Source organism: Anguilla anguilla, chromosome 13 (assembly GCF_013347855.1).
Source record: "Anguilla anguilla isolate fAngAng1 chromosome 13, fAngAng1.pri, whole genome shotgun sequence".
In the NCBI taxonomy this organism is placed as follows: domain Eukaryota; kingdom Metazoa; phylum Chordata; class Actinopteri; order Anguilliformes; family Anguillidae; genus Anguilla; species Anguilla anguilla.
Window position 1 is genome coordinate 12357297 of NC_049213.1, and position 25302 is coordinate 12382598.

The 25302-nt window shown below is 45.0% G+C and overlaps 1 protein-coding gene across 1 annotated transcript in view; it reads right to left on the minus strand.

Annotated features, from left to right (window-relative positions):
• The window catches only part of arhgef25b (Rho guanine nucleotide exchange factor (GEF) 25b), an 80089-nt gene extending 66928 nt beyond the window's left edge, over window positions 1-13161 (minus strand). The window contains exons 1-2 of the mRNA XM_035386997.1: window positions 12658-13161; window positions 6111-6249 (exon numbers count right to left, since the gene is read on the minus strand). Coding sequence (XP_035242888.1) covers window positions 6111-6249; window positions 12658-12753 — 235 coding nt within the window. The 5' untranslated portion in view covers window positions 12754-13161. The remainder of the gene's footprint in view (window positions 1-6110; window positions 6250-12657) is intronic.
• Window positions 13162-25302: the final 12141 nt, after the last annotated feature.

The following is a 25302-nucleotide window of genomic DNA, read 5'->3' on the forward strand; positions in this document are numbered from 1 at the left end:
CCCTAGGTGTAGAGGAGGGTAATGCTCACACTCATTCTAGCCTGTATTCAATGAGCCCAAGAACTCTTCTGCTACTCTAAATGAAATGAAAGTGCTCTTTTCTTTTCCTTCGCAAGCGGTGAGTTAATTTTTTTAGGATGCTGAACTGGGCAAACAGTGCTGTTTAGATAAAAAAATAAACACTGCCATTTAATCTTAATTCATCTTTTAAGAACAAATTTGAATTCTGATGCCTACTTTTTTTTCTGCTCTTTAACACAGCATGATATTAATTGGCTTGGACAAAAAGTATTTTCCAGCCAATCCATTTGTCAGAACGTTTTGTCCCACATTGCGACTAAAATTATTGGGTTCATTTTCCCCAGAATCTCACTTAAAATTACTGCTTCTACAGCAGTGGCACTAATGACACCCTACAGTTTAGCATGGAATGAGCTTGCTGTACATTAAACGCAGTGAAAAAGAGAAGACCAAGTTCCCGTCCAAGTTCCAGCTTACTTTAGCACTCATAGACGTAAGTGCTGCCAAGCAATGTTATGGGGGACCAGAGACCGCATTCTCAAGATCTGCTCCCAAATGTTTTCTGTGAAAATGAGGCCCGAATTCAAACCTTTCGGCCTTCATAAAAGGAGCTATGTATGATGCCAATCTTTTATCCTCCGACTCATCACAGGAGTGAAAGGAATTACTGATGAGGCTTGATGTCAGTTGGGCTACTAGTGAGTACCTGACCTCTGACAGCGATCCTGTATAACGGTGCTCGTATAGCTCCACGTATGGGAGGGGGGTGGAATTGGCGAGGTACCAGCAGACGGATATACACACACCACGGAACGTTCCGCGAGACAGGCCGAACGGAGGAGGCGAACGCGTGCAGCCCCCGCACCCCCTTCCCCCCGCGGGACAGCGTCGTCGCCACCAACCGCGGTCTCCGCCAGCCCCGCCCCGCCCCGCGCCGCACGCGCTCCTTCGGGCCTGCGCTCCGTCACCGGGGCCTTGTGAACAGGAGCCCGGGGCCGCCTGCCTCTGGAACCCGTCAGGGGCCCCGGGGATCAAAGGCTTATTTCCACTCGGCGTTTCATCTCGGGAGACTTGGCTCCCCCAGCGCCGCCGGGAGCGCTCTCTCTCTCTGAGAGGAGCAGGACACCCCTCCTGCATCACTTTGATGAATGCGAGGCCGGCCCGAGTTTGATTTCGGCAGAAAGACTGAATCACACCTAAGGCCCCCCCACCCCCCCCCCCGCCTCCCCACACCACCCACGGCCCAAACTCGGTCAAACGTGCGGTCGGACTGTTGAAACTTTGGAAAAAAGAATAAATCAGCCAACCAAATCAGAGAATCAAATGCTCCAAGAGGTTTGGCCTGGACAACATAACCACGGTTTAGGCAGCTCATTCCGAACATATCCAGACTACTCTGAAATATCCTTGAGACATTACAGGTACGCATATTTCCTATTTTTTTTGGAAAAAGGTCAAAAACACTTTTGCTCACATGAAGAAGCGTGGCTTTAAAGTCTTTCTGAACTTCCACTGCAAATTTTAGTTCAGTCAAGCTTGGGTAACTTGGTTATAAATAAATCACAGAATGAATAATTTAAGAAGTACATTTGCAAAATGAACTGAAATACGTTTTTTTTTTTATTTAAATCACAGTTAGAAAGTACTTAACATTGGTAAATGTACAAAGGAGCCTACACCTTTCACCTGTATAACATTGGAGCAGCTCTAAAGGAACAAACTGAGATGCAACCCATTTCAAAGAGGAACATGAGATTATATAAGCAATTTTAACATCTCTAACTTTCTCCTAACAGCATGCATACTCCAGTTATGATATACCACTCCCCTGTGTGAACTTCTTTTCTGCACAATGGCTGTTTTCCACATCACTGGCAGAAATCCGCACAGGATGCAAATGTAGGAGACCGAGGCTCATATACTAAATCAATGCAGTTTGTGCGTACTTGCGCGCGTGCACGTGCTCGTGTCTGCGTGTGCGTGATTGCGCGCGTCTCTGTACAGCATTCTCTGGAGTGGATTCCAGTTAATGATTTATAATTTATCATATTCATAAATCATTAACTAGAATCCACTCCAAAGAATGCTGTCGCACTGAACACACCTATCATTCCACACACGTTCTCCCCACGGGTACAGGCCGTGAACAGCAGTGTTTAGTTAAGTGTATTTTATAGTCGGGGACACGGTTTAAACACCTTTGTAGTGTAGATGCTTTAAGTCATCTGAATTGGAAAGACCGTTCTAATTTTAAAGCTATCATTCCAGCTATAAACAGGCCTTTGGATTGTCCGTGGTATGAGGGGAAATAAAGTTCCAGTGTTTTCTGGAGTTATTGCATACCCAGAATTCCCTCACCCTGCAGTTCACCGATTCCAGTAAGTAGGGCTACCATAGACGAGAACACCACTCAAAAGCGCTGCTTTAAAAAAATAAAAAAATAAAATGGAATCACCCATATTTACAATATTTAAATGAGGAACAACACAGTGTGTGAGGGATCCATGGAAATGGCAGGCACTAGTTGAGGCTCGCACAAACAGCCCTTTTACGGTCATGACTGACCCGGGGTAATCTGGGAAACTGACTGCAGGGGTGTTTGATGGAAACATATAGCCTGCTTCCTTTTCAGCAGTTTGTGCTTGAAAGTACTTAACGTAAGTACTTTGATAATGCAATATTTGTATCTCAATTGCATTATTATAATTTTATTGTCATTTTGTCATCTGTCCTTTGGTACAGTGATTTCAACATGATATTTTCTCACATCTCGTATTTTAAGTGATGTTGAAATACTTCTAATGGCCGTAATTGTTTTGCTAAAGGCAATGGTGGTGGGAAAAGAACTGATAAGTGAAATGTATTCATTATTGTTAGGTTTTGTGCAGTTTGTTTCAGACAGAAAGGCAACTCACCAGGAACAGGAAACTACTTGAAAGCTCTCAATTTAAACTTCACGTTCTGTTTTTTATTTCAGAACCATTAGAGTTGGCCACTGTTGCGCAGCATCAAGTCAACCCCGAAAAAAGAAAACATTAAAAGCCATGGCCCGTGTACATCGGTCCGTGACGACGGTCTGTTACATGAGAATTATGCGCTTAATGACTCCATGCAAAATACTAAGCAATTACAAAAATAACAGAGACCTGGAATGAAACAATATTCTCGAAATAAGGTTAACACAGAGGGGAAAAGTGGACAGAAATGAGTCAAGCAGGGTTCAAGAAAAGCTCTTCGAGTGAAAGGATGTAATACCAGAGAATATTAGTCAGAGGACAGCAAACGAGTTCTGCTCTTGCGCAAAAGCGGCGTCTGTGTAATTTAGCAAACGCTGTTGCCGTCTTGTGACTGTCGCAGAATGCTACTCTAATCTTTAACAGATGGGCGATCTCCTGTGAGTGGGAACCGCATCATTGCCCGTCTGTTAGATCGGTTCCACGTACACGTGAAGATCCGTTACCTCAAAATTTTCATGCAGTTATATTCCCCTTTCTTAGCTATTGACTAGCTCATTTAATCAGGAAGCTTTCCGTAGATTGAATAAATGGCTACTGAATATGCACCAATCTATGCTTGTCTGCTTTGTCAGACAACTAGTCTGTTGATAGGGTAGTGAATCTTCCCAGGAAGGACCTTCAGAGGAGAAAGTATAGGAAATTGTGTATCCTTCAGCCTGTCTATGTTGTTGAAACACCATGGCGTTCAGATGAAAACCCAGCTACATTTTGTTGAAAAGTGAAAGTTTTCAAGCCAACTAGGACATAGCCAGACTATATCCGGTAAAACCAGGGCTATATTGGGGTTAAACTAGTCATTTTACGTAAAAATGTCCCTCAACCTAGATTTCCACCCCTCTAGATGTCTAGAATCCAGCTTTCGCTCACTGGGTACACTGCAGTAGGCTACCATAAGTAGGCAGCACAGAGGGTAAGATACAGGCTGGGTAGCTGGATTGAATTAATTTTGTAATCCCGCCTGTCTCAGTGGATTATTCACAGATGGCGATGCGGCTCTGTGGGGCTTCTTCCTCACGCTACCAAGGTGCACATGGAAACAGGAGCAGCAGCAACTGAGATAAGTCAAGCTGGAATTTTTATCTCGATTTTTCACACCCGGGAAATTTGTGTGACAGCACGGCAAAGGTTGACATTTTTTTGGCTCGCGTTGGAACAGCACTTTGGTGGCAGTGGTAATCTCTACGGAATGCCACAGACAGCTGCCTTCAAAAAGCGTTATTACCGGGCTGCTGGGTGGCCCATCCAGTTAAGGCGCCGTGCTGTTTGCATGGATGAGCCCCGGGGTGCCAGATCGAATCCGGACTGTGCCGGTGCGGACTGTGGCCGGTGCCTCCATAGGGCCTCGCTTGATTGGCGATTGCGTCGCCCCAGGGTATGGGAGGGTTCGGTCGGTTTCGTTGCTTTGCTACCTTGCCAGTTTGATCAGACGCCGGTCTGCATGCTGAGGCCAGAAAGAGAGAGTACATGTTTATCTGTGCTCTCCCAGATTGCTAATGGAGGTTGCGGGAATGCGCACCAAGGATTAAGATGATTATGTATTCCAAAAAGCATTTTTTTAAAAAGACAACTGTGTTGTTTAACAGTAGGCTCCTGAAAATGTACAAACAGCTGGCAGGGAGTTTTTAGGATTTTTTTCTGGTCAATCAGAAATTGACTGTGTTGCTGAACCAGATCAGAATGTCTGAGGTGCATTTATAATTGCCATTTGCCAGGCCGGATAAAACAAATGCAAAATTGATATTAGGCTGATGCCTTCTGGCTCAGTGGTCAGGGAGGCATTTGAGGTGACGTTTAATTTCATCAATCATTTAACTCATTGGGAAGGACTGTGTCAGCTTTTACCCAGTCAGCCAATCAGAGAGCAGGGGGGAAAATCCAGGATGATGGATTGATGATGTCACGTCTGTTGCCTAATGGTCTGGGGACTGGAGCTGCACCGTAGTTAAATTCCTCCGAGTGCATCAAGGCCCGTACTGCAGGCTGGGCTCCGGACAGGTGATTAGACGACGACCAATAACAGCCATCGCAACCAAAGCCCCACCCCCCCCCCCACCACCAGTCAAAAGAACAGAGAGTTCCTTTAAGGAAAATGGGGCCTCGCGCGCAGTCTCTCTCGGCTAGGCTAAAGCGCGTAAGCCGCAAGCAGTGAAGAAACGCCCAGCGGCCTCAGCCCGCTTCCACATCTGGAAGCGGTCGGGGATGGTGCCCCCTCCATGTTCGCTCCGCCACATTAACCAGGCCTCTCTCATTTCCTCAGTCCCCGATTCCGAACCCCGATAACCCCGATAAGGCACAACCCGAGCAATCAGCTAATTCTGCGACGCGGCCTGCACACACTGCAGCGAGCCCCGGTCTGCCGAGGACCGCCCCGATCGTATCTAAATGGCCCCTCTTTAACCGAAATCTGCAATGAGTGCTTCACGTCTACCCTCCTCTGGCAGCCCCGCTGTGGATGAGGCTGGCGGTTACAGGCGTGGCTGGCCGGAGAGGAGGTGCGTAGGAGGTCACTGCATGGCAGGGGGAGGCAGAAACGGAAATGCGCTTCTCCTCCATTACGGGAAGTTCTCCTCCCTGCGGGAAGCGTTCCAAGATGGCATTCTAAAAATAACGCCTGAATTTCCTCACCTGAACCCAGAAGAAAAAATTTAAATTGTCATGGGTGAGGGAACAACTGCCCCCTTTGTGGCAAGCTGTGTACTGGGCTGGCATGTCACGGAGCAAGGGAGTCTAGGTAACTGTAAACAACCTATCCTTACATCTCATCTCTTACATCTATTGCAATCAGTCAAATCTTAAATCTTAATTTATTCATGTATATCAGCTCTATGGTTTTGGCAATATTGTGTCATTACTTTCATGCCAATAAAGCTCTCTGAATTGAATTGAATTGAATTGATTACATCTATCAGGTACTGATACCTGATCCAGAAAGGTCCTCCCAATGATTTAGCCTTAGTTCCTTCAGGTTGCAGAAGGGCTACTGTAACCTTTGAGGCAGATTCTAAAGACGTGTTTTCCCATTCAGGACCTCTGAGATTTAAGGAAACAGAAAAGTGCAGAATCTCCCCTTACCTTCTCCCGATCGCCAGCTTTTAGTGGGATGGTCTTGGATCCCCCGCCCCGGATCCAGCCCCGTGGGACCCCAGTGCACCAGATCCACGCCCCGCCTCTCCTCGTCCACCAAGGGACATTCTTCACTGCTTTCCGAAATCTGTATGCAACAGAGAGAGAGAGGGGGGGGGGGGGGTTTGGATAATGTTTTTTTGGCCAATGTTGAGTCTAATATGTAGTACATCCAAGGAATATCCGTTCCAATTTACAACAAAATGTATGTGTGCAATTGTGGGTCTGCATGAGTTTTTTTTTGCAGTAATTTAGTGATGATAACAAGCTAAGAATGAGTCAATCGCTGTGTTGGTAAAACCAATCAAATGGCTCAACTCCTCCTCAGCAAAACAGAATGATTACATGAAATCAGAACATCGCTGATGGGATATCGCAGCTCTGCCCATTTTTGGTCACATGCAGCCTCATATTGCTATGAATATGAATTACTCAGAAGCCCATTCATAACTCTTCTGTATGGTGTAACCAAAACATCTGAGCCAAACACAGCGAAAGAAAGGGCCAGTTCTAAAAGGCATTGCAGTTGCATAGGGGACAGCTCACTCACTCAACTGCCATTTTAGGACCTGCGGAATAAACAAATGAGCATTGGATTGTCCGTGTTTAATCAAATTCTAAATATTTAGGGTTTAACTTTGGGGTCAATCTTATTACACTGATACGCCAGCATGCAAATTGTGAAATGTGAAGTGTGTGATATACCGAGATAATGGAGATCTCTATTGGTCTGCATTCTTTATTTCTCTGGGTATTTACGTTATTTAAGTAACCTGAAACTGTGCGCTCTGTTGTCTTGGTTCCTTTTTGCAATACAGTGAGACACTGAGAAACAAAGAATACTAGGCTATATTGTATTAAAACAGAACAGGTAGAGAAACAGGTTAAGAAAGCAAATTTAGCAAAACAGAACTTGAAAGATGCACCTAGACTACAATCCTATAAACAGAGGTCTCCTTGTGTAAACCTACCTTCGGTGTAATAACATCTTAATGTCAATATTTTCTTTTTTGGAAGACCACATTGAGCTCTCAGATTGCCTTGATTCAAGTCATAAATTTGGTTATCTTCAGTTACGTAAAATATGAGAAGTATTAATGATGAATAATTGTGGATTACATATATAACTGATTCATAAAAGTAACTATTTAAATAAGAAAATCTAAAAAAAACATTTAATCCTCAAAAAAGTATTGAAAGTGCCTTTGAACTGTCTGAGCTATGTTGAAAGTTGACTTCTGCAAACTGGTGCCAGATTTAGACTTTCCTACTTTTGTAATATACAAGGCTGCAAATAAACTGTTTGGTAAGCTATTTGGAAAACACAATTAGCTCAATTTGAAAGGTACCCCCGCAAACAAAGCTTTTTTCTTTTTATTTGTGCCATGTCGGTGCCATAGCTACAACATTCTCAACTTATTACAAAATTACTAAAGATTAACACTTTAGAAATCACTGAACTACAACTAGGACTAGCAGCTTTGTATAATAAAATTATTATTATGAACATTAAGATACATTTTTTTGAATAAGCAGACTAAAGTCAGTCTCACTGAAAGCCCTTGAACATGGCAATATTCATCTGAAATATAAATGGAAAAAATTGTGTGTTCATTTACACGCCTTTTTTCCCAGAAAAGCCCCTGCATATGACGCAAGCGATATGGACGTCTGCACTGAAAAGCTCCTGCCTCTTTCTGTCCTTAATAGGAACTAGAACCATTAACAGCAGGTGCCGCTTATGCAACTCATTCGCAATTCAGTGCAGATTAGGGCCATGTTCGACAGGAAGAACCTTCTGTTATGTTTGGAATGTTACGTCTGCGGAACAGGAAGTCCATTCTGAATGGTGTGCAACATCCGGCAATACTCATTGGGTGATGAATCATGGGCGTGTCATGGAGGTGGGAATGTTTGTTCTTCTCGGTTATTGGTGGGGTAACATATTGGAACAAATTTTTAAAGAATACAATCAGCCACAGTGTAAAGGCAATCACCCTCTCAGTTGTCATACCTGCATCATTCTGCTGATAGATGTTCACTTCAGGCTGGGCTCTGGCTAGCACTAGTATACGAGCCTCAGAAAAAAGCCCTGTCATTGGTCTACTATCACTGGGAGTCTACCGTAGTAGGCCCCCTCCCGCAAAGGGCAGTAGGCCCCCCTCCTGAAAAGGAGTAGGGTGGGCTTAAGTCAGTCAGGGTTTCTTGGTTATGGCCAGATTAGTTCCTCCCAATAACATGCCAGGCACCCATAGGTTACCAGATGTTGCTAATAGGAGATATGGCTCTCCTTCAATCAGTGTAGCTCTCTCTTGCAGCAGGGCTGTTACTGAATTTGGAGTACCAACAGGGCCACCTGGAGGGCAACTGCAGAAATTCAGGTTCCCAGATGGAGAGGTGCGCAATATTTCTCTGGGCCCCACTCATGAGGTAACACTATGGATTCCAAAATGGGGAAAAAACAAACAAGTCTAAAAATTGTTTCAGGAAAAAAAGGGTGTGTCAAAAGTGGCTCTTGGTAAAGATTTCTGCAGTTTCCTGTCACTGATTTCGTGGCATCTGAAGACACCGTTGCCTCATATCAACAGAAATGATGCTTCACATCACCCTGGACAGGCCGCCAGTCTATCGCAGGGCACACACACCATTCACTCACCATTCCCTCACACCAATGGGCAATTGTAGAGCCTCTAATTAGCCTAACTGCATGTCTTTGGACTGTGAGAGGAAACTGGAGTACCTGGAGGAAACCCACACGGACACGGGGAGAACATGCAAACTCCACACAGAAAGGCCCAGGCCGGATTCAAACCCAAGACCTTATTGCTGTGAGGCGACAGTGCTACCCACTGCACCCGTCATTGGTTTTGTATGCACTAAATCAGGCCCTATATTAGTAGATGTGCAATGAAGGAAAAAGTGATGGAATCTGATACCAAAGAACAACATATTCTCTCTTCAAAAGATGAACATTGATCCCGACTGCATCCCTCCATCTTTCTCTTACTACCACACTTGCTCTGTGGCACGCTTTACACTGCCTTAAACTGCCTGAAGAAGGCCGTTTACGAAGGTTAGAGTGTCTTATGAAATGCAGAAGTACGTGGGACAAAAGGGGACAGTGTCCTGGGCTCTTGATATCTCGACTGTCTTTAATAAGCAAAACACTGTGCAACAGCTGAGGCGTGGACTGCAGTTCAGAAGGTGGGCGCCTTACGAATGTCTCTGAGGGGTTCAGGGCAAATCTGATTCTTTGAAATCAGAATGGAATATCTGTGGGGAAAAGAGCGTGAAATTCCAGGAACAGCCAGGGAAAACAGCACGACTACAACGCCGCCCCCCTGAAATCGGGAAAACTGCGGTAAACACGCGTTTAAAGCGAAAGCAAATGGTGGGCTAATCAAAAACGTTAGATGCAGATCCTGAGCAGGCTGTGGTTGTTTCGTCAGCCCCGGGTTATTATAATAATTATTGCTAATTACAGAAAGTGTAATCTCCCACGTAACATACGACGAACGATCATTGTTCAAAAAATAAAAACGTTACACTCGGCATCAGGCCCAAATCGTACGTGGCACTGCACACGTGTAAAGCTGGCCAGTTTGTTTTTCTGTAGTACGTTTTAAAGGTGGGTGTTGTCAACAGAAGTGAGCAGCCTGAATCTCATGGGTTGCCAACATTCTCAAACGCAATAAACAGGAAAGCCCTTCCATAACAAACATCCAAAAATACACCACAGGAGAGGATTCCTAGAGCTAGAGCCGCACAGGGGACCCAACGCACCCCAAAGGGCACCTACAAGATTTACTAAAAACCCCTTTTCAAGCGGTGTTTAGAATTAAATTAACCCTATGTAAAAATGTTAAATGACAGGTAGAAAAATATTAGAACGAAACAACAACATGCCCAAAACTTTCCCTCATCTGAAATCGTAGTCAAATCAGTTCCCTTTTTGAAATAAGCGTAACTCCAGTTCCAGCGGCATATTTAACATTCACCATATGTTATGTTGTTATTGAGTAATTGTTCTTACAGAGAGAGAAACAAGTCCCAAATAGGAGTTGGTTGATGTAAAAGATTAATTACATAATTTACTGAAACCAATACAGTCGGAGTAAGTGCATAATTTAATAAACGTCAACCAATTTCCCAGCACTGGAATATAATGACCAGTACAATGCCTATTTGAATGTTGTTCATGTATTTAGCAGTTCCATATTTGATGACAGTGGAAAAGGAGCGACTTTGCAGTGACCGGAGAGAACAGCGGGGACAGACAGAGACCAGCCTTTTATGGCAGACAGCATATCAGCAGATCAAACCGGACTGGCCATGTAGCGAAAGTCTTGGAGGTGGCAATTAATCAGCAAGGCAGCTAGGAGCAGCGCGAGGGGGGCAGTGTTGAGGAGAGCTTCAGCCTGTGAATGTGCGGCGGTTTGGGTTAGGGTTAGGGTTAGGGTTGGGGGGGGGGGGTGTTGAGGAGAGCTTCAGCCTGTGAATGTGCGGCGGTTTGGGTTAGGGTTAGGGTTAGGGTTGGGGGGGGGGGGGTGTTGAGGAGAGCTTCAGCCTGTGAATGTGCGGCGGTTTGTTTGTTTTTGCAGTGAGCTGCCTTAGCCAGCGTTACCCTGTCCCTGGGATCAGCACGCTCCTTCGAGCTACCGCTAAATGCTACCTGTTTATTTATCTCTCGCTCTCTCTCTCTCTCTCTCTCTCACACACACACTCTCTCTTTCTCTCTCTCTTTCTCACTCACCCTCAGAAGATAAGTTGTTATCAAGTTTATCTTATCTCACCTGTGGAATGTCTATGTAAATAGCTACTAGCTTGTCAGCGAGCCAAAGTATTCCGAGCCCTCTCCTCAAAGGGAGAGCAGAGCAAGCCGAGACTCGGTTGTCAGGGCCGGATCGGGCAGTGTGACGGGGCGTTGCGACAAACGCAGGGGACATCGTGGGACCCCTCCGCCAAGTCCCACCTGGCTTAAAGAACAACAGCTTGCTTTGCATGTGCATTCCCTGTCACACAGTCATAAGCTGTCTAGCCCTAGTTAGCGCTGTCGTTCAAAAACACCATTAAGATGTTCTCAGATCGCTAATCTGCGGCCAGGACAACCTGGTGGATGAATACTGGTCTGTCACAGAAATGATTGTGAAATGTTTCTGTAAAGAGCCAGAGCAGGTTAACAGCCTGGAATGTAATGAACAAAATGAAAAAAAAGAAAAAGAACAAAGGTGCAGGGTCAGCCAAACCAAAGTTCTTTTCGCCCAAATAAATATTGTGGGTTTTGATTTAGTGTTGTTTGTTTGTTCAGCACGACAAGGTCAGAGTAGCTACTGAAACGACTATGGGGGAAAAACTATGAAGTTTTAAAAAAACATAATGCACAAAAAACATAACTATGCAACTCAAAACAATAACTTGATTTTCAGAGTTAAGGACAAAGCTAACTTGGCTAGATTGAATCCGGTCCAACATGTGATTTACAGCATGCCACGTTAGAACATTTTATTCCTATTTTGATCTTGCCTCATGATGACATATTGTTTTTCCTGTAAAGCGGATTGAGCCAACTGTCAAAATTCCTACTGGAAAAAAACGGAGGTTCTTTCTGTGAGTCTGTCTCGCACATTTTCCCTGGTCAGCGGAGCAGAAAAGGCTGAAACAGATGGCATCTGCGCCGCATTGGCCGACCGATCCTTTCACATCAGGAGCTACTCAAGATGGCCACCGGTGCCCTGTTGATGTAGCGGAACGCGACGGGGAGCCCGCAGACCTGTCCGGTGTACACGCAGACGGACGCTACAGGGATGGGGAAGCCTGGCACGCAGGGTCCACGTCTCTACCCAGCTAAAGCAAGCGTGCAGCAGCAGAGCGCTAGCAGCCCACGGCCGGCGCATCTGTCCGTCCGCTAGCGCGCCGCGCGTCGCCAATGCAGCACTCTGTTAGCGGACAGCTGGGACGCGGCAGATGACCAGGAGGATCAGCTGGTAGGAGGATAGCCGGTGGACGGTCTGGTTGCTAGCCGACCGCTATTGCGCCAGTCTGCCAAATGCCGGGTGACCTGGCGGCTCAGACCATTGGAGGTGCTTCCTTATCGGTTCGCTAAGCGAGAGCCAAGCGTTTGCTTGGGCCAGAGTGAAAACCCACAAAGACATTCGGGTCCACGCAGTAGCTCCTGCCAGCAGGTGTGAGATGAATCAAGAGTTACTAAACCAGTCACAGACGGGACAGGACAGTGCTTAAAAAACACACACACACACAGACACACGCGTATAAAACAGCTGAGTTTGTCGTCACTGGGATTTCACCGGAAGACCATGATTAAGTCAGCAGGTGCTGATGTCACTGGAAGTCAGCACCTGCTGACTTAATCAAAGTCTAAATCTACACGTCCAACCGCATCACGCCAACTGCGCCATGAGAATAATGGTTTAGCACTGTTCAATAATGTGCCATCAGGGTCTTCATGTTTCTCTCTCTCTCTCTCTCACTCACTCACCCACTCTTGGCTGGGCAGCGCCAAGGAGGTCAACATGTCCGCCATGGCACCCAAGATCTGGTCCGTCCGCCCCTGGTTCTTCTGCAGAGCTTTCATCCTGTGACCTTTCTCCTTTCTCTCTCAAACTTCAAGCTGTTGCACTCAAAAATATTTCATTGGCATGACTGTCCAATGAATAATAATTTTGCCACAGCACCAAATAGCAAGGAAAGTACACAATTTTTAATTCTCTTATTTTCCCTCCTCTCTCTCTCTCCTTCCCCCTTTCCCTCTTCCTGCACCAGTGGTGGTGCTATGCCTCGAACCTCGGCCCCGGCTAGCCCCCCGCTCAGGAGCCCTGGTGCCGGTCCTCCTCCTCTTGAAAGAAAGTGTGGGTTTTTGGGGGCCCCTTTCGCCGGCAGTCCCCCCGAAAGGTCCGCTCCTCTCAGCAGCCCCCAGGCGCCCTCAGCACAGCGAGTCCGCCCGGAAACCAGGGCTCAGGGCCAGCATTCCACACAAAAAAGGAAGATAAGCTTTTATTCAACCCTTTAAGGTGCTGAGATCCAAACACGTGATTAGAATGTTCTCAACTGAACATTCTAATGCTGATGTAACAGTCACTGCTAGAGGCTGGATTCTATGGAGTTCTAGAACACCGACTTAGAATTTTGAAAAATAACATTCCAAAAAACCTACTTGTCAAAGGCTTTAAAAAAAGTTTTAGATTGAACTGTACAATCTCTCCCTCTCGCCCTGCGTTTTGTTAGTTCAGATCTGCCCGTTCTCCTCTGGGCTGTTTATTCCCTCTTCTCGCGCCGCTTTAATTTTCTCTTTTCTCCTCAAACTGCTGTTAGGATCAGCAGCCCACCCTCCCAAATTCTCCTGCCTGCTCTCTCATTGGCTATCTGATGTCACCTCCGCCCCTCTTGTCCGCCCCCCGCCCCCTTACACCTCTCTCCTTCCATCCCCCTTCTCTCTTCCTCCCTCCCTTCTACTTGACTCCCCTCCCTGCTCTTATCTCTCTCTCCTAAAATCTTCATTTTGGCTTTCCTCCTCCCTTCCCTGCCGTTCTCCACTCCTGCCTTCTCTCCCTCCCTCAGTCAGATGGAGTGTTCTGTCCCAAACTGTCTCTTGGAATCCTGGGACAAGACAGAACACCTACATCAGGGAGCTGTCAATCGTGTCCCATAACATACGTTTGTATCCGCGTTTGGTCTGGTAGTTGATGTAGTTTGTGTGTTTCACAACGCATGTATGTGTGTCCATATGTAAGTATGTCTGAGATACGCATGACGTAGTTGGGTTGTGTGTGTGTGTGTGTGTGTGTGTGTGTGTGTATATGTGTTATGGGCTATATAGTTATTTTGTATGCGTGAGAATGTGTTTGGTGCTTGTTAGTGTGAATGAGTTTGGTTTGTGTGCGCATTACGGTCCTTGCAGTGCGTGTGTGTATCCCTTACTGATGCTAACTGGCAGTGTATGGTTCACTGCTGGGAGGAACTGAGGGCATTAATGGGGAATGAGATATTTTAGCTTGATTGCGGGGTCTTCTGCCAAAGTGTCCCACGACAGGCAGACCTGGCTTGGACTCCTGCACTAGATGCTGTTCCGATAATCATCATCTGTCACAGAAATGTTTTGCTGACAGATTTATTCAGAGCAGGTTTGCGTGTGCGCATGTGAGACTGTTTTATATGTGTCTGTGTGTCCGCACGTCCATGTGTGAAAGTGTGTGCTTGTTTGAATGGTTATGCATGCATGAAAGCTTGTATATATTTGTGTATGCACGTGACCTTTGTGCATGTGCCTGAGTGTTAATGTATGTGCTTGTGTGTATATATGTGTGAGCACATGCATGCATGTCTGAATTTAGTTGTGTATATGTGTCTTAGTGAGTGTGAGTGCATGCGCAAAAATATTCATGAATGCATATATGAGTGTGTGTGTGTGTGTGTGTGTGTGCGCGCAAGTATGCCACTGTAAAGGAAAATGTGAAAAAAAAGACCTGGTTTGAAAATAGTGCTGGTTAAGCCCCAGCAAGCCAGGGCCAAGCACCGCTGCGGCAGTTAGAGCCAAGAGTCTAATATTAGTTGAGCACATGGCTGTTGTAAAACTGCCTGTTGTTACTAAACATAGCTCCAGGCCCTCCAGCCCTCCAGCCCTCCAGCCCCACAGCCCCCCTCCAAACGCCTCGGTGGAGATCTGCGCCTCCGGGACGGGCCTGTGATCCCTGCGCAGTCCAAGCCTAAGGGCGGCTTTCCCAAGATGGCTGCCGACCTTCTGTCTAGTTGCCAAAGCCAAACAGAAAGGCAGAACGCACACTAGTCACGTTTCCCCAGTTACATTCAGAAATTATTTAATTTTCAGTAAAATCAGCCATACAGTGCAATTTTGTTTTCAGTGTCAGACAATAATGCAAGAAACATATATTTAATATCAAATTTTAGAAGAGCCTCCACCACCACATATGATATCAAATCTAAATTCATTCTACAGGAAGGTAATGACCCCAAGCACACTAAGATCATCAAGTTGCTGGTGTTCTCAATGGACTGGCCACCCCAGAGTCCAGGCCTCATCACTTAATGTTTTTGGGGTTACTTGGATCAAATGAAGCAGAACATTCAGCCAATTCCTAAGACTGAACTTTGGAGGTGTTTATAAGAAGCAAAAATATCCCTTAATTCTTTCGAAAAACTCAAAGCAAGACTCCCAAAAAGAATGGAAGCTGTAATGAAGACAAAGGGTGGACACACTAAACACTGAAAGATATGATATTGTACATAGTTGTTGAAGGTTTTTGTGTAACTTTTGTTAAATATAAGTTTGCTACATTATTTTCTGACACTGAAAATAACTTGCACTTAATGAATGTCTTCTCTGGAAAGTAAATAAAAGAAAGGGTGATCTCAGACTTTTGCACAATACTGTATGCTGGCATTTAAAGCTACAGTGAAGTGTGTGTGTAGCAGGTTTGAACATGCATAAGAGACATGTTCCCTGTGCAACAGGTTTCCCATTATTTTAAAGAAAATCTTTCAGTCTTTACATGGACGGCTTTACTGATTTGCCACTCTACTCTGCAATATTAACAGGACTCCCATTTACATTTTCAGTAACTCACGTTATAAAATGATCACTTGGCTAATGCAGCACAGCTAGCATCTGTTTCTACCACTTCTGTTCTGTTGACAAGGGCAATGATTATTTTAATTATCCTTTTGCATACATTTTATCATTTGTGATACAGACACAAAAACGGACCATATGGTGCAGTGCATTGATATTGCTATTCTAAATCGCTAAATTGCAGTTACTCATCTGGCCAATCAGGGGGAATTTCAGAGGACCAAAAGTAACTGGACAAGTTAAAAATCTTAATGAAAGTTTGGTTGTAAATCCTTTACATTCAATTACTGCCTGAAGTCTGCAACCCGCAGCCATCTCCAGACTCTGGGGTGTCTTCCAAAACAACACAAAATGTGTCACTGTCCAACGGCTTGTACATGTAATCAAAATCAGTGAGAAAATGGTTACATCTTTGATTCATTTATGTAATAATCAGATCATAGCTGCATATTTACACCAAATGATAGTGACCTGCTAGTTTGTCAGACTGAGATGAACTGCCGTCTGCAGAAAACGCATCTTGTCTGGTGTGTGATGCCGCCATCTTGTGTGCAAATATTGTAACAGCCAAAGGTGTATCATGAAAAGTAGATTTTTAAAGTACTGTGGAATTGATTCTGAAGTTGACTGATTATGTTGTGTTCTCCAAGCCCCCAAGTCCCCATGTGTTCCCCAATTGTGTAGGAGTTAAAAGGTACTCGGAATACTTGCACCCTGTATGCTTTTTTAAGCACACTTGGCGTGACGAACAGGATCCAGCTATTCGCCCTCATCTGGAGTTCCTCTCCAGCTACACTCCGGATGGCTGCCCGAGCGGTATAGAAATAAGGTGGTCATGTTTTCCTACATTCTTTCCGACTGCACTTGGCGAAGACTCTCTGGTGGTCAGCGAGCCATCTGGTTGTAAGTTTTCGGATAAAAGAACATATTAATATTGTTGAAGAAATTAGGCTACTGTAAAGATTCAAACGATCATCCCTACATATCCCTCGGTTCCGTACCTGGGAGTCCCTCGGGTCCGTACCTGGGTGTCCCTCAAGGTCCCTCGGTCCCGTACTGCCCTGGGAAGGCATTCCTCGGTGTCATACTGGGAAGATATTCCTCGGTCCCAGACCAGGAAGGCATGCGGGGGAGGGCAGTGTGTCACCGAGAACGCTCATGATGTGAAGGGGCTCTGTGCACACAGTCGTAACCATGGTGAGACCACAACCTTCAGAAGACCCTGAGAAGAACAATGCCGGTGACGAAAAATGTCAACCTTCGTGCGTGGCTGTAACATTAGCCAATCAGCTTCATAAGGATTGTGATGAAGAGGTGAACTCAGAAGTACATTTCACCAGACTGGCTGACTGACAGTAAAATTCCCACCCGAACTGTTGTCATTAAAACTTTACACACGTGGCACAATAGCAAAACCGAGTACGAGAATACATGTAGCAGGTTTACTTTTAGCCACACATCAAAATGCGTCTGTCAAAAGATTGACAAAGGAAAATCATAAGACATGATGCGTATTAACTGACACACACAAGGCGCTCGATGATTCAGAGGTGGAACTGGTGTATAATCCCCTGTCAGCAAACGACAGATTGTACAGATTGAGGGACCCCCAATTTTTAGGCATACAAATTAAAATGTGGGTGTGCCTTGGACAACCAGTACACAACGTGCTGCTGCAAGTCAGTAGAAGACCTTAATCCTGAAAAGTTCTGGAGCAGTATCAGAGAATTAGACAGTTGTACTAAATTGCACCCACATGAAATACGGCTCGTGTGCAGGGCCAAATTATCATGTGAAGCTCGGGGCTGTCTTCTTGTTCCCGTTAAGAGTCATCCAAACAGATTTGGAAATTAAAACTAGACAATACGAAGATGCTAAACGCGCCTCGAGGGCCGTGGTGCAGATAGCATTGCAGCTTGGCCGCAATCAATCACAAAATCATCGCATTTTGCAAGAGCCCGGGGAAAGGTGATGGGTTCGCTGAAATATTCTGGGATCTATCTGAAAGTAACTATGGGACAGTGGATGTGCAGCTAAAGCAGCAATTAGTAGTGGAATTCAGACCATAAGTAAAAGCTGAAATAATAACACACGGCCAGCAAAGTCTGATTCAGGATTGAGCTCAAACTCACCTAAACTGTCCATGTTCCACAACAGTAAACGGGCAAAGGAAGGTACAAAGATTCTTTAATATTAACTGTGGTCACATAGCCGACTAGGAAACCCTGTAGGCATAGACACTTTTGCTTGGAGAAATGAATTAGCTTCCAGTATGCTAAAAACTCAAAGTAAAGCTTGGGGTATCCCTAATACAAACAGAGAATTTCACATGCATATAACAAAATGGATTCATGTCTAATATCTTGCTGCAAGAACATGGAGGGAAATGACACAAGTTTGGACACATTTGCCCAGGGAATGTCAGCATGTGTTAGGGTAGAACAAGCAGTTCTTCTGGTCATACAGCCCACATCTTCAATTGTTATGAGTCAAAATAAAGTTGTGTTTTGCCCTCATGCTGTAGAAGCCATAATGGGAGGGTCCAAGGCGTGACACAGGCTCACTGGACAAAATGGGAAGTCACCTGTGCTTGAGAACTGGTAGATCTCACGGAAACATGCAAATTAGGCAAGAGAAATGATGCTACCATTTGCACCGATTTGCTTTTGGTGGGGTACATGATTTTAGTAGCATATAGGCACAGAGGCAGTGGTCGTGCTAGCCCATAAAATTCTGCGTCTTTGGAACACAGGACATTACAAAATCTGTGGAATGCTGCGTTACCACATCCACTGAGAAGAGCTTTCTGACACCATCTGGAGCAAAAAAAAGCCAACTGTATCAAAAAAATGTATCAATTATGTATCAAGACCAGGTGGGCGGGTAAAAGACTTTTGAGGCTTTTCCCAAAAACCCTAAACATACTGTGAACTATGAAGGGGGTGCATAGACCAATAGCAGAACTGTCACAAAAATTCCATTAGACCCCAGCCCTTCCTTGAAGGACCATGTGAAGAAATTAAAACTGAGTTCATTGGTCTCCTTGTACTGGTAGAAAGAAGGAAACATGTCCAGGGAAATCACTGATCATTTTTCAAGGCGGGCAGAAGCAAACCTAACAACATCTGCATTGGCGGACACAGTCGTTAGAATTCTGAATGGCTGCGTTCCTCACCGAGGAATCCCCTGCAGAAGAGACTGTGATTCCGGGCACACACTTCACCAGCGAAACAGAGAAACCAAAGTGCGAATCTCCGGGAATTCATGGAGCGTTTCATTGCCCGTACCATCCACAGTCATCGGGTTCGGTAAAACGCACGAGCAGGACCTTGAAAAACAAAATCACAGGTCGTATTATCGGCTGACAGTGGACTGGCATGGGTCGCAGCACTTTCTGTGGCTCTCATGGTACTGAGAGTACCAACTGATAAAACCACATATTTGAATCCACATGAGGTAATTGCAGGGAGGCCCGTGATAGTCCTGGGGCTTTAGCACATCTGGACATGGGCATCCTGCAGCAAGTGATGGTGGATTCCACTCTGTGCTTGGCTAAGACATTAGCTCCAGCATCCTCACAGGTTACAGCAGTCCCAAGGGAGGAGCCTGAAGACCCGGGGACCAGAACCAAGACTGAGTCTACATAAAGAAGCACATGAAGGGTATGTTGAAGCTGCATTAAGCAGGACCACACCAGCTACTCCAGTCAATCTCCACTGCAGTAAAGTTTGAGGGATGGGTCCATTATTCTGGAAAATGTGAACTGTTAGTTAATTGAATATGGGCATTAGCCTGGATACCAGAGGAAGATGGGTATTTGGAAGCAAACATCAAAAACCAGCCTCATTGATAGAAAGACTTCCAACGCCCTGTCCAGGGTGTATTCCTTCCTCTCACCCAGTGCATGCTGGGATAGGCTCCAGCACCCCACGCGACCCTGTCCAGGATAAGCGGGTATAGATAATGGATGGATAACAAAAAAAGATCAGAATTTTTGATTAGATTATGGATTGTATACAGTACACGTCAACCAAATGACTTTGTCCCATTAATCATAAATGCAGGGGAATTCTGGTTGCAAGAAAAGCACAGTTTGTTTTACCACATACTGTTACGTTCAGAGTAAGGACCCACACGCAGACCAGGGAAATCCAAGAAAACGTTGTCTTTATTCCGTGCGAAGTTCGAAGCCAGGTGATCAGAGATAGTGCGGTACAGAATCGAGTTTCCAGAAGAAAAGTAAAAAGACAGGCAAAAAGTCAAAAAACCAGGAGATCAGAGATAGCGAAGGTACAAAGGGGCAGGCAAAAGAGAAGTCAAAGAAAAGCGAAGGTCGAACCAGATCAAACAAAACCAAAAGGGGCAGGCAAACTCGAAGTCGGGCAAAGGGGTGTCGCAAGAATCTCAAAATACAAAGGCTTACAAATAATCGGCACAATGAATCTGATCAGCGTTCTGACAAGAAACAAGTGGAAAAGACTGACATTTATACACTGGGGAAGATAACAATCAAGGAGGGGTTAAGTGAGTGAGGGCGGAGTAACAAACAACATCCAGGTGAAGAACATTAGGATAACTAATTAAATGACAGGGGACTGACAAAACGCGGACTGGAATCACATAGACAACAATGATAACAGACGGCCTGGGTTTAGCAGGTAAAACACGTGCAGAGAGAGAGAGGTGCAGTTAGAGCAAGAGACAGGTGCAGGCAATTGCAGAACTCAGCGTTAGAGCAGGCTAGAAAGAAAAGGGGCGGAGCTACAGCGCAGCATGGAAAAGGGGAGGCTGGTTAATGTATTAGTATAGTGATCTAAACTATCAAAAACCCAAAACTAGTGTGTGTTAGTCCATTAGTAATATTCACATGTTAGTATATTAGTGAGGTTAGTACTTTACAATCTATAAGTTAGTAGGGATTAGTAGAAATTAGTAAAACTAGAAATCAGCAGGAAGAAAGTAAAGCGAGACTGGAAAGAAGGGAGGAAACCACGAAAACCCGGAACCACCCGAATAGTGAAATCACACAAGTACAGGGGAGTGAAGCAGCTCAGGGAACACAGACACAGAGACAGTACTGGGGAGACAAGTGACCGGAAATACAGACTACAACACATACTTTCAAAAAGTTTTTGAAATGTGTTTAATTGCTATTCAACAGCAGATGCATATATCTACCGAACTGGTGAAATAGTATTCTTTCATATTATTCCGTGCGTGAAATATTGTATCACTAAATTTTAATCACAGTCTCATGTTCATTTGTACACTAATTGTACAAATGCAACACCTGCCTCCAATGAGCCACCAGTATGTACGGAGGGTACAGACGGACACTTTGCACTGAGGACAGTCTGAATGCCAAACCATCTGCCTTGCTCTTACTGAAGTGCCTTCTTTAATCAATAATACATAATGAAAAGAAGACTTGTCTTTGGAGTGCAAAACCTACACCTGTTCCTAGTTAATTAGCCTGCAGCCATGCCACCATGTACCCTTCTCATGTCAAACAGCTAAAGTTCAGCAGGATTGGGCTGGGTTATCACTTTAATGTAGTTAAACAGGAACAATGCACAATAGTCAGCAGCTGCATCAGTGGAACAACTAGGTTCTATCTGTAGGCCTATGTTAGGCAAACAGTAACTTACATACAATGTTAAAAATTTCAGCATGCATAAAATAACATTATAGTATCAACAGTTGACATAATGTCTAATGTTTGATACAAACTAACATATTATGTTGTGACAGCAACTCTGTGTCTTAAACCAGGTTTGAGCTCACGGTGCCGTCCCTGGGATGAGAAGTTAAACCAAGGCCCTGGCTCTATGTGGTCATTAAAGATCCCATGGCACTTCTTGAGTCTTGTTCAAATTCTCTCTAACTGGCTCTCCTCACTCCCCACCCCTGCTAGCTGATTGGCTACACAGTCCCTTACCCTCCCTATCCAGCATAATTCCCCAGGTCACCGCTTCAAATGGGAATTAAGCTCTCAGCTGCCGCCCCTCATTAAATAAACGTACGTTAAAGCAGTTCTACTTTACGCTCTCTGGCGCTCCTTTTGAGAGCGGCGGTTTTCTGATCTCTGCATGTAGCGAGGGACGGCTGCATTAATCTCCTCCGCAAAGCTCCCCTAATCAGGATGAGAGGATGCATCCCACCCAACTTAGACCACAGTCCGATTTTAAGGCTCTTCCTGTTACGGGATGGGGTTGGGGGGAGGCGCGAGTGCACCACAAGGTTCAGGAGGAGAGGAACGTGCTCAGGGAACCTCTGTGTCGTCTGCTACGTTAGCAGCTCCCACGGAACATGCCGGAACCATCCCAGGAGACCATTCCCACTTAAATATAGAGGAGAAAGGAACCAAAACAGAGAAGGTCAGAGTGAGGCCTCAGTCCCACTCCAGGGGGCCAAAGGACAAGGGAAGTTTGCCTTCTTTGGAAAGTTTGATTTCTCTGGGGTAAGTCCAACATCCCAGCGCATTGCTTGTACAGGGATAACTCGTGTGTTATGGGCACCTGTTTCTGAGTCCAAGGCTTATTTTGCAGTAAATGGCTGCATAGTATTTACTAATTTTGTATATATTGTCAGAACATGTACCTTGTAGTTCCATGAAAAGCCATGAAACATTAATTGGATCCACCTGATGATGCAAGCTTTCATCATTGTGGGCATCAAACTCAAAAATGGGAGGTACTATACAAGCTATTTTGTGACACCAATGGCATCTGTTATCTTGATCAATCCAATGGTTGCATGGATGGCTTCAAGCACTGGTCTGTTTGAGTTTCACTGCTGTTTCTGGGCTAAAAGTTGCACCAGCATTGTTTGAGGAGCTCTCCTTCCATTTGCCTGCGGAGTTCTGAAGCATTCATGCTTCTCGTTCTATATGCAGCATACTGGTCACTGGCTAAGCTAACACTGCACTCCCCTGCAGTGTTTCAGACAGTGATATCGTACTGACAACAGTGCTTGGTTTGGTAATACTGGGTAACACAGAAAGCAGTGAAGTAACTTTGCACTTTGCTGAAGTAACTGTCACTTAAGGTGAAATAATCGTTATGCTAGGATTTTCAAATTCTTTTTATTTTTATTTAGATCTTTAAGCTCTGTTTCTCATATTGTCTATAGCAGACAACAACCAAAACAAAGCTTTTAATAATGGAACAAAGGAAATTGTTCCATAGTACTTCACCCACAACAGCATTTTTTTTACTGTGTGCAAAATCACAGTCATATAAATTTCATTATGATGCTACCAGTACTGCTGTTAAGTAAAATTGAAACACCGTTTTCACAGATTGTGGATATAGCAAGCAGGCCTACTCATAAGCAAATTCTAATGCAACACTGCATTATACTACGGTGATCGAATGTCCAAGTCAGATATTTAAAATAAAGATTTAAGCAGTGGACAGAAGTCTGAAATTCCGACCCGGACCGATAAACTCCAGAACAGGTTCAAACCCCAAAATCCCCCAGCTATGTCTCTGGTGGGCGGAACTCAGCTTGAACTGTGACGCGTCAGTTCGACTGCACGTGCTGTCGGACAGAAAGGGACGTGAGCAGTGTCTATCCTGCAACTTAGCGACAGGCTTATAGCCACGTGTGTCCTAGCCTGGTATCCTTAGACAGGGAGCCGTGTGCTTTAGCGGGCAGCCAGCGGGCTTTCAGACAGAGCCAATTACTCAACAGCTGGGGCACGTGGCGCTGCACGGTCGCGCCCGCTCCGTGATCTCGGATCACAGTGATGGGGTCAAAGCCCAAACTTTAAGGGATCCCAATCTTTCTGCTTCACTGAAAAAGACTAAAATCATTTCCCAATGTAAATTGACTTCTCTATGGTGTTAATTTTTTTATTGGTATTCATAAGACCCATATAAACAAATAGGCTACATAATTTATTTTGCCTCATTAGAATACATGCATGTTAATATTCCACGTGTGATTTCAATATGGGGTCATTTTTAAGTCAGTGTTTAGCCTATTAAATTAACTCCTCAGGACTATGGCATTCCAGGGAAATTCCACACTTTTTTCAGTTATGTCAATGCAGAAATCTATGAAAGCTAGGGATGCAGCCAGCAAAAAAGAGGACTGAGAAAGACGCTCAAATCTTCCAGTAAAGTACGTGCCCCACCATGCAATTGCACACCTTGAAAGAGAGGACACAGAGTATTCCTTTGCAGACATTCTGAGGATTGTGGTGAAGAAGCACTTGTGTTTTGCCTCCTGATGAAAGGGTCCTAGAGAGCCATAGGATCTGCTGAATATTACTGTTACTCATTATTTAATTAACCGTAAGAGCCAATTACACAGATAACTCGCCATCCCTGGTTTCCTGGCTGCTGATTTTAAATAGAAAATAAAGACCCAGGGGCCCTCCAGGACCAGGGTTGAGGGGCCCTGGACAAGGTCAAAGGATTGTGGATTTAATTTTTCTCGCACAAACCAACTGAAAAGCCTTGAATTCAAGAACTAATTAGCTTCTGATTAGCATTCTGTCGGTATTTGTGACTCTGATCCATTACCGTATTTACTGTTCCCTAAGCAGATTTACAACATTCTGACTGGCATTTAACTAAATCAATGAACCAACCAACCAACCAACCAACAAACCAGTCAATCAGTAAATTAATTAATCCTTTCTTCTGTTTCACACCATTTACAAAAAGATGCATGTCAGTATCTTCCAGAGGTTGAACAAGCCTGAATTCAGTCTCTGGAAGATACTGGTCTGCATGCAATACTGAACCTAACCATGGAGCGTGCTGGATGGCCAGGTCTATCCTGCACTGGTCGAATAGGGCTGAAGTATTAGCCAACAGTACGGTGTTCAGTGTCCAGGGGGCTTTTGGGGGAGGGCTGAAGAAGGGAGAGACGCTACTGGGTGAAAGAGGTTGGAGAGCAGGGGTGCACGTAGCCCAGACCTTCAGAGCCGGCGGTAAATCTCTCCTGAGGGTCAACACTCACCATAAGAGTCTGGCATAAAGGTGGCCGGCCAATGGTGGTCCCGAAGAGCCACAGAGCCTGTGGGTACTTGGGTCTGAACTGGGTGTTGATTTTAAGTTGAAAACAGAAACCAACGGAGCGTATTACTCTCCAGGACCAGGGTTGCAACCCCTGGCCTGGCACAAAGGTGGCCAACCCTGGCCCTGGACAGCTTCAGGGCCTCCCGGTTCCTGTGTTCCCCTAACATCAAAAACAACAAAATCAAATGACTTGTTTCGAAAATTGCTGTGTAACGATGAAAATCAGCAGGCCTTGCAGTTGTCCAAGACCAGGGTTGCACACCCTTGGATTAGCATTTCACTCTCCAATCAACCACTGACAGGGAAATCTACCAGAGGAGGAAGACTTCTAATAGGTTGATAGTAAAGAGAGTGGCACAGACTAGGGGCAGGCCCCTCTGGTCCAGGAGCATAAGACATTCTTCAGTGTTTTGCTCCATCTGAGCTTGATTGCACAGTTTGATAGACTATTAATAGCCGGATCCTGAAATTGAGAGTTGTGAAACGCTTCAGAAATTCTGCAATC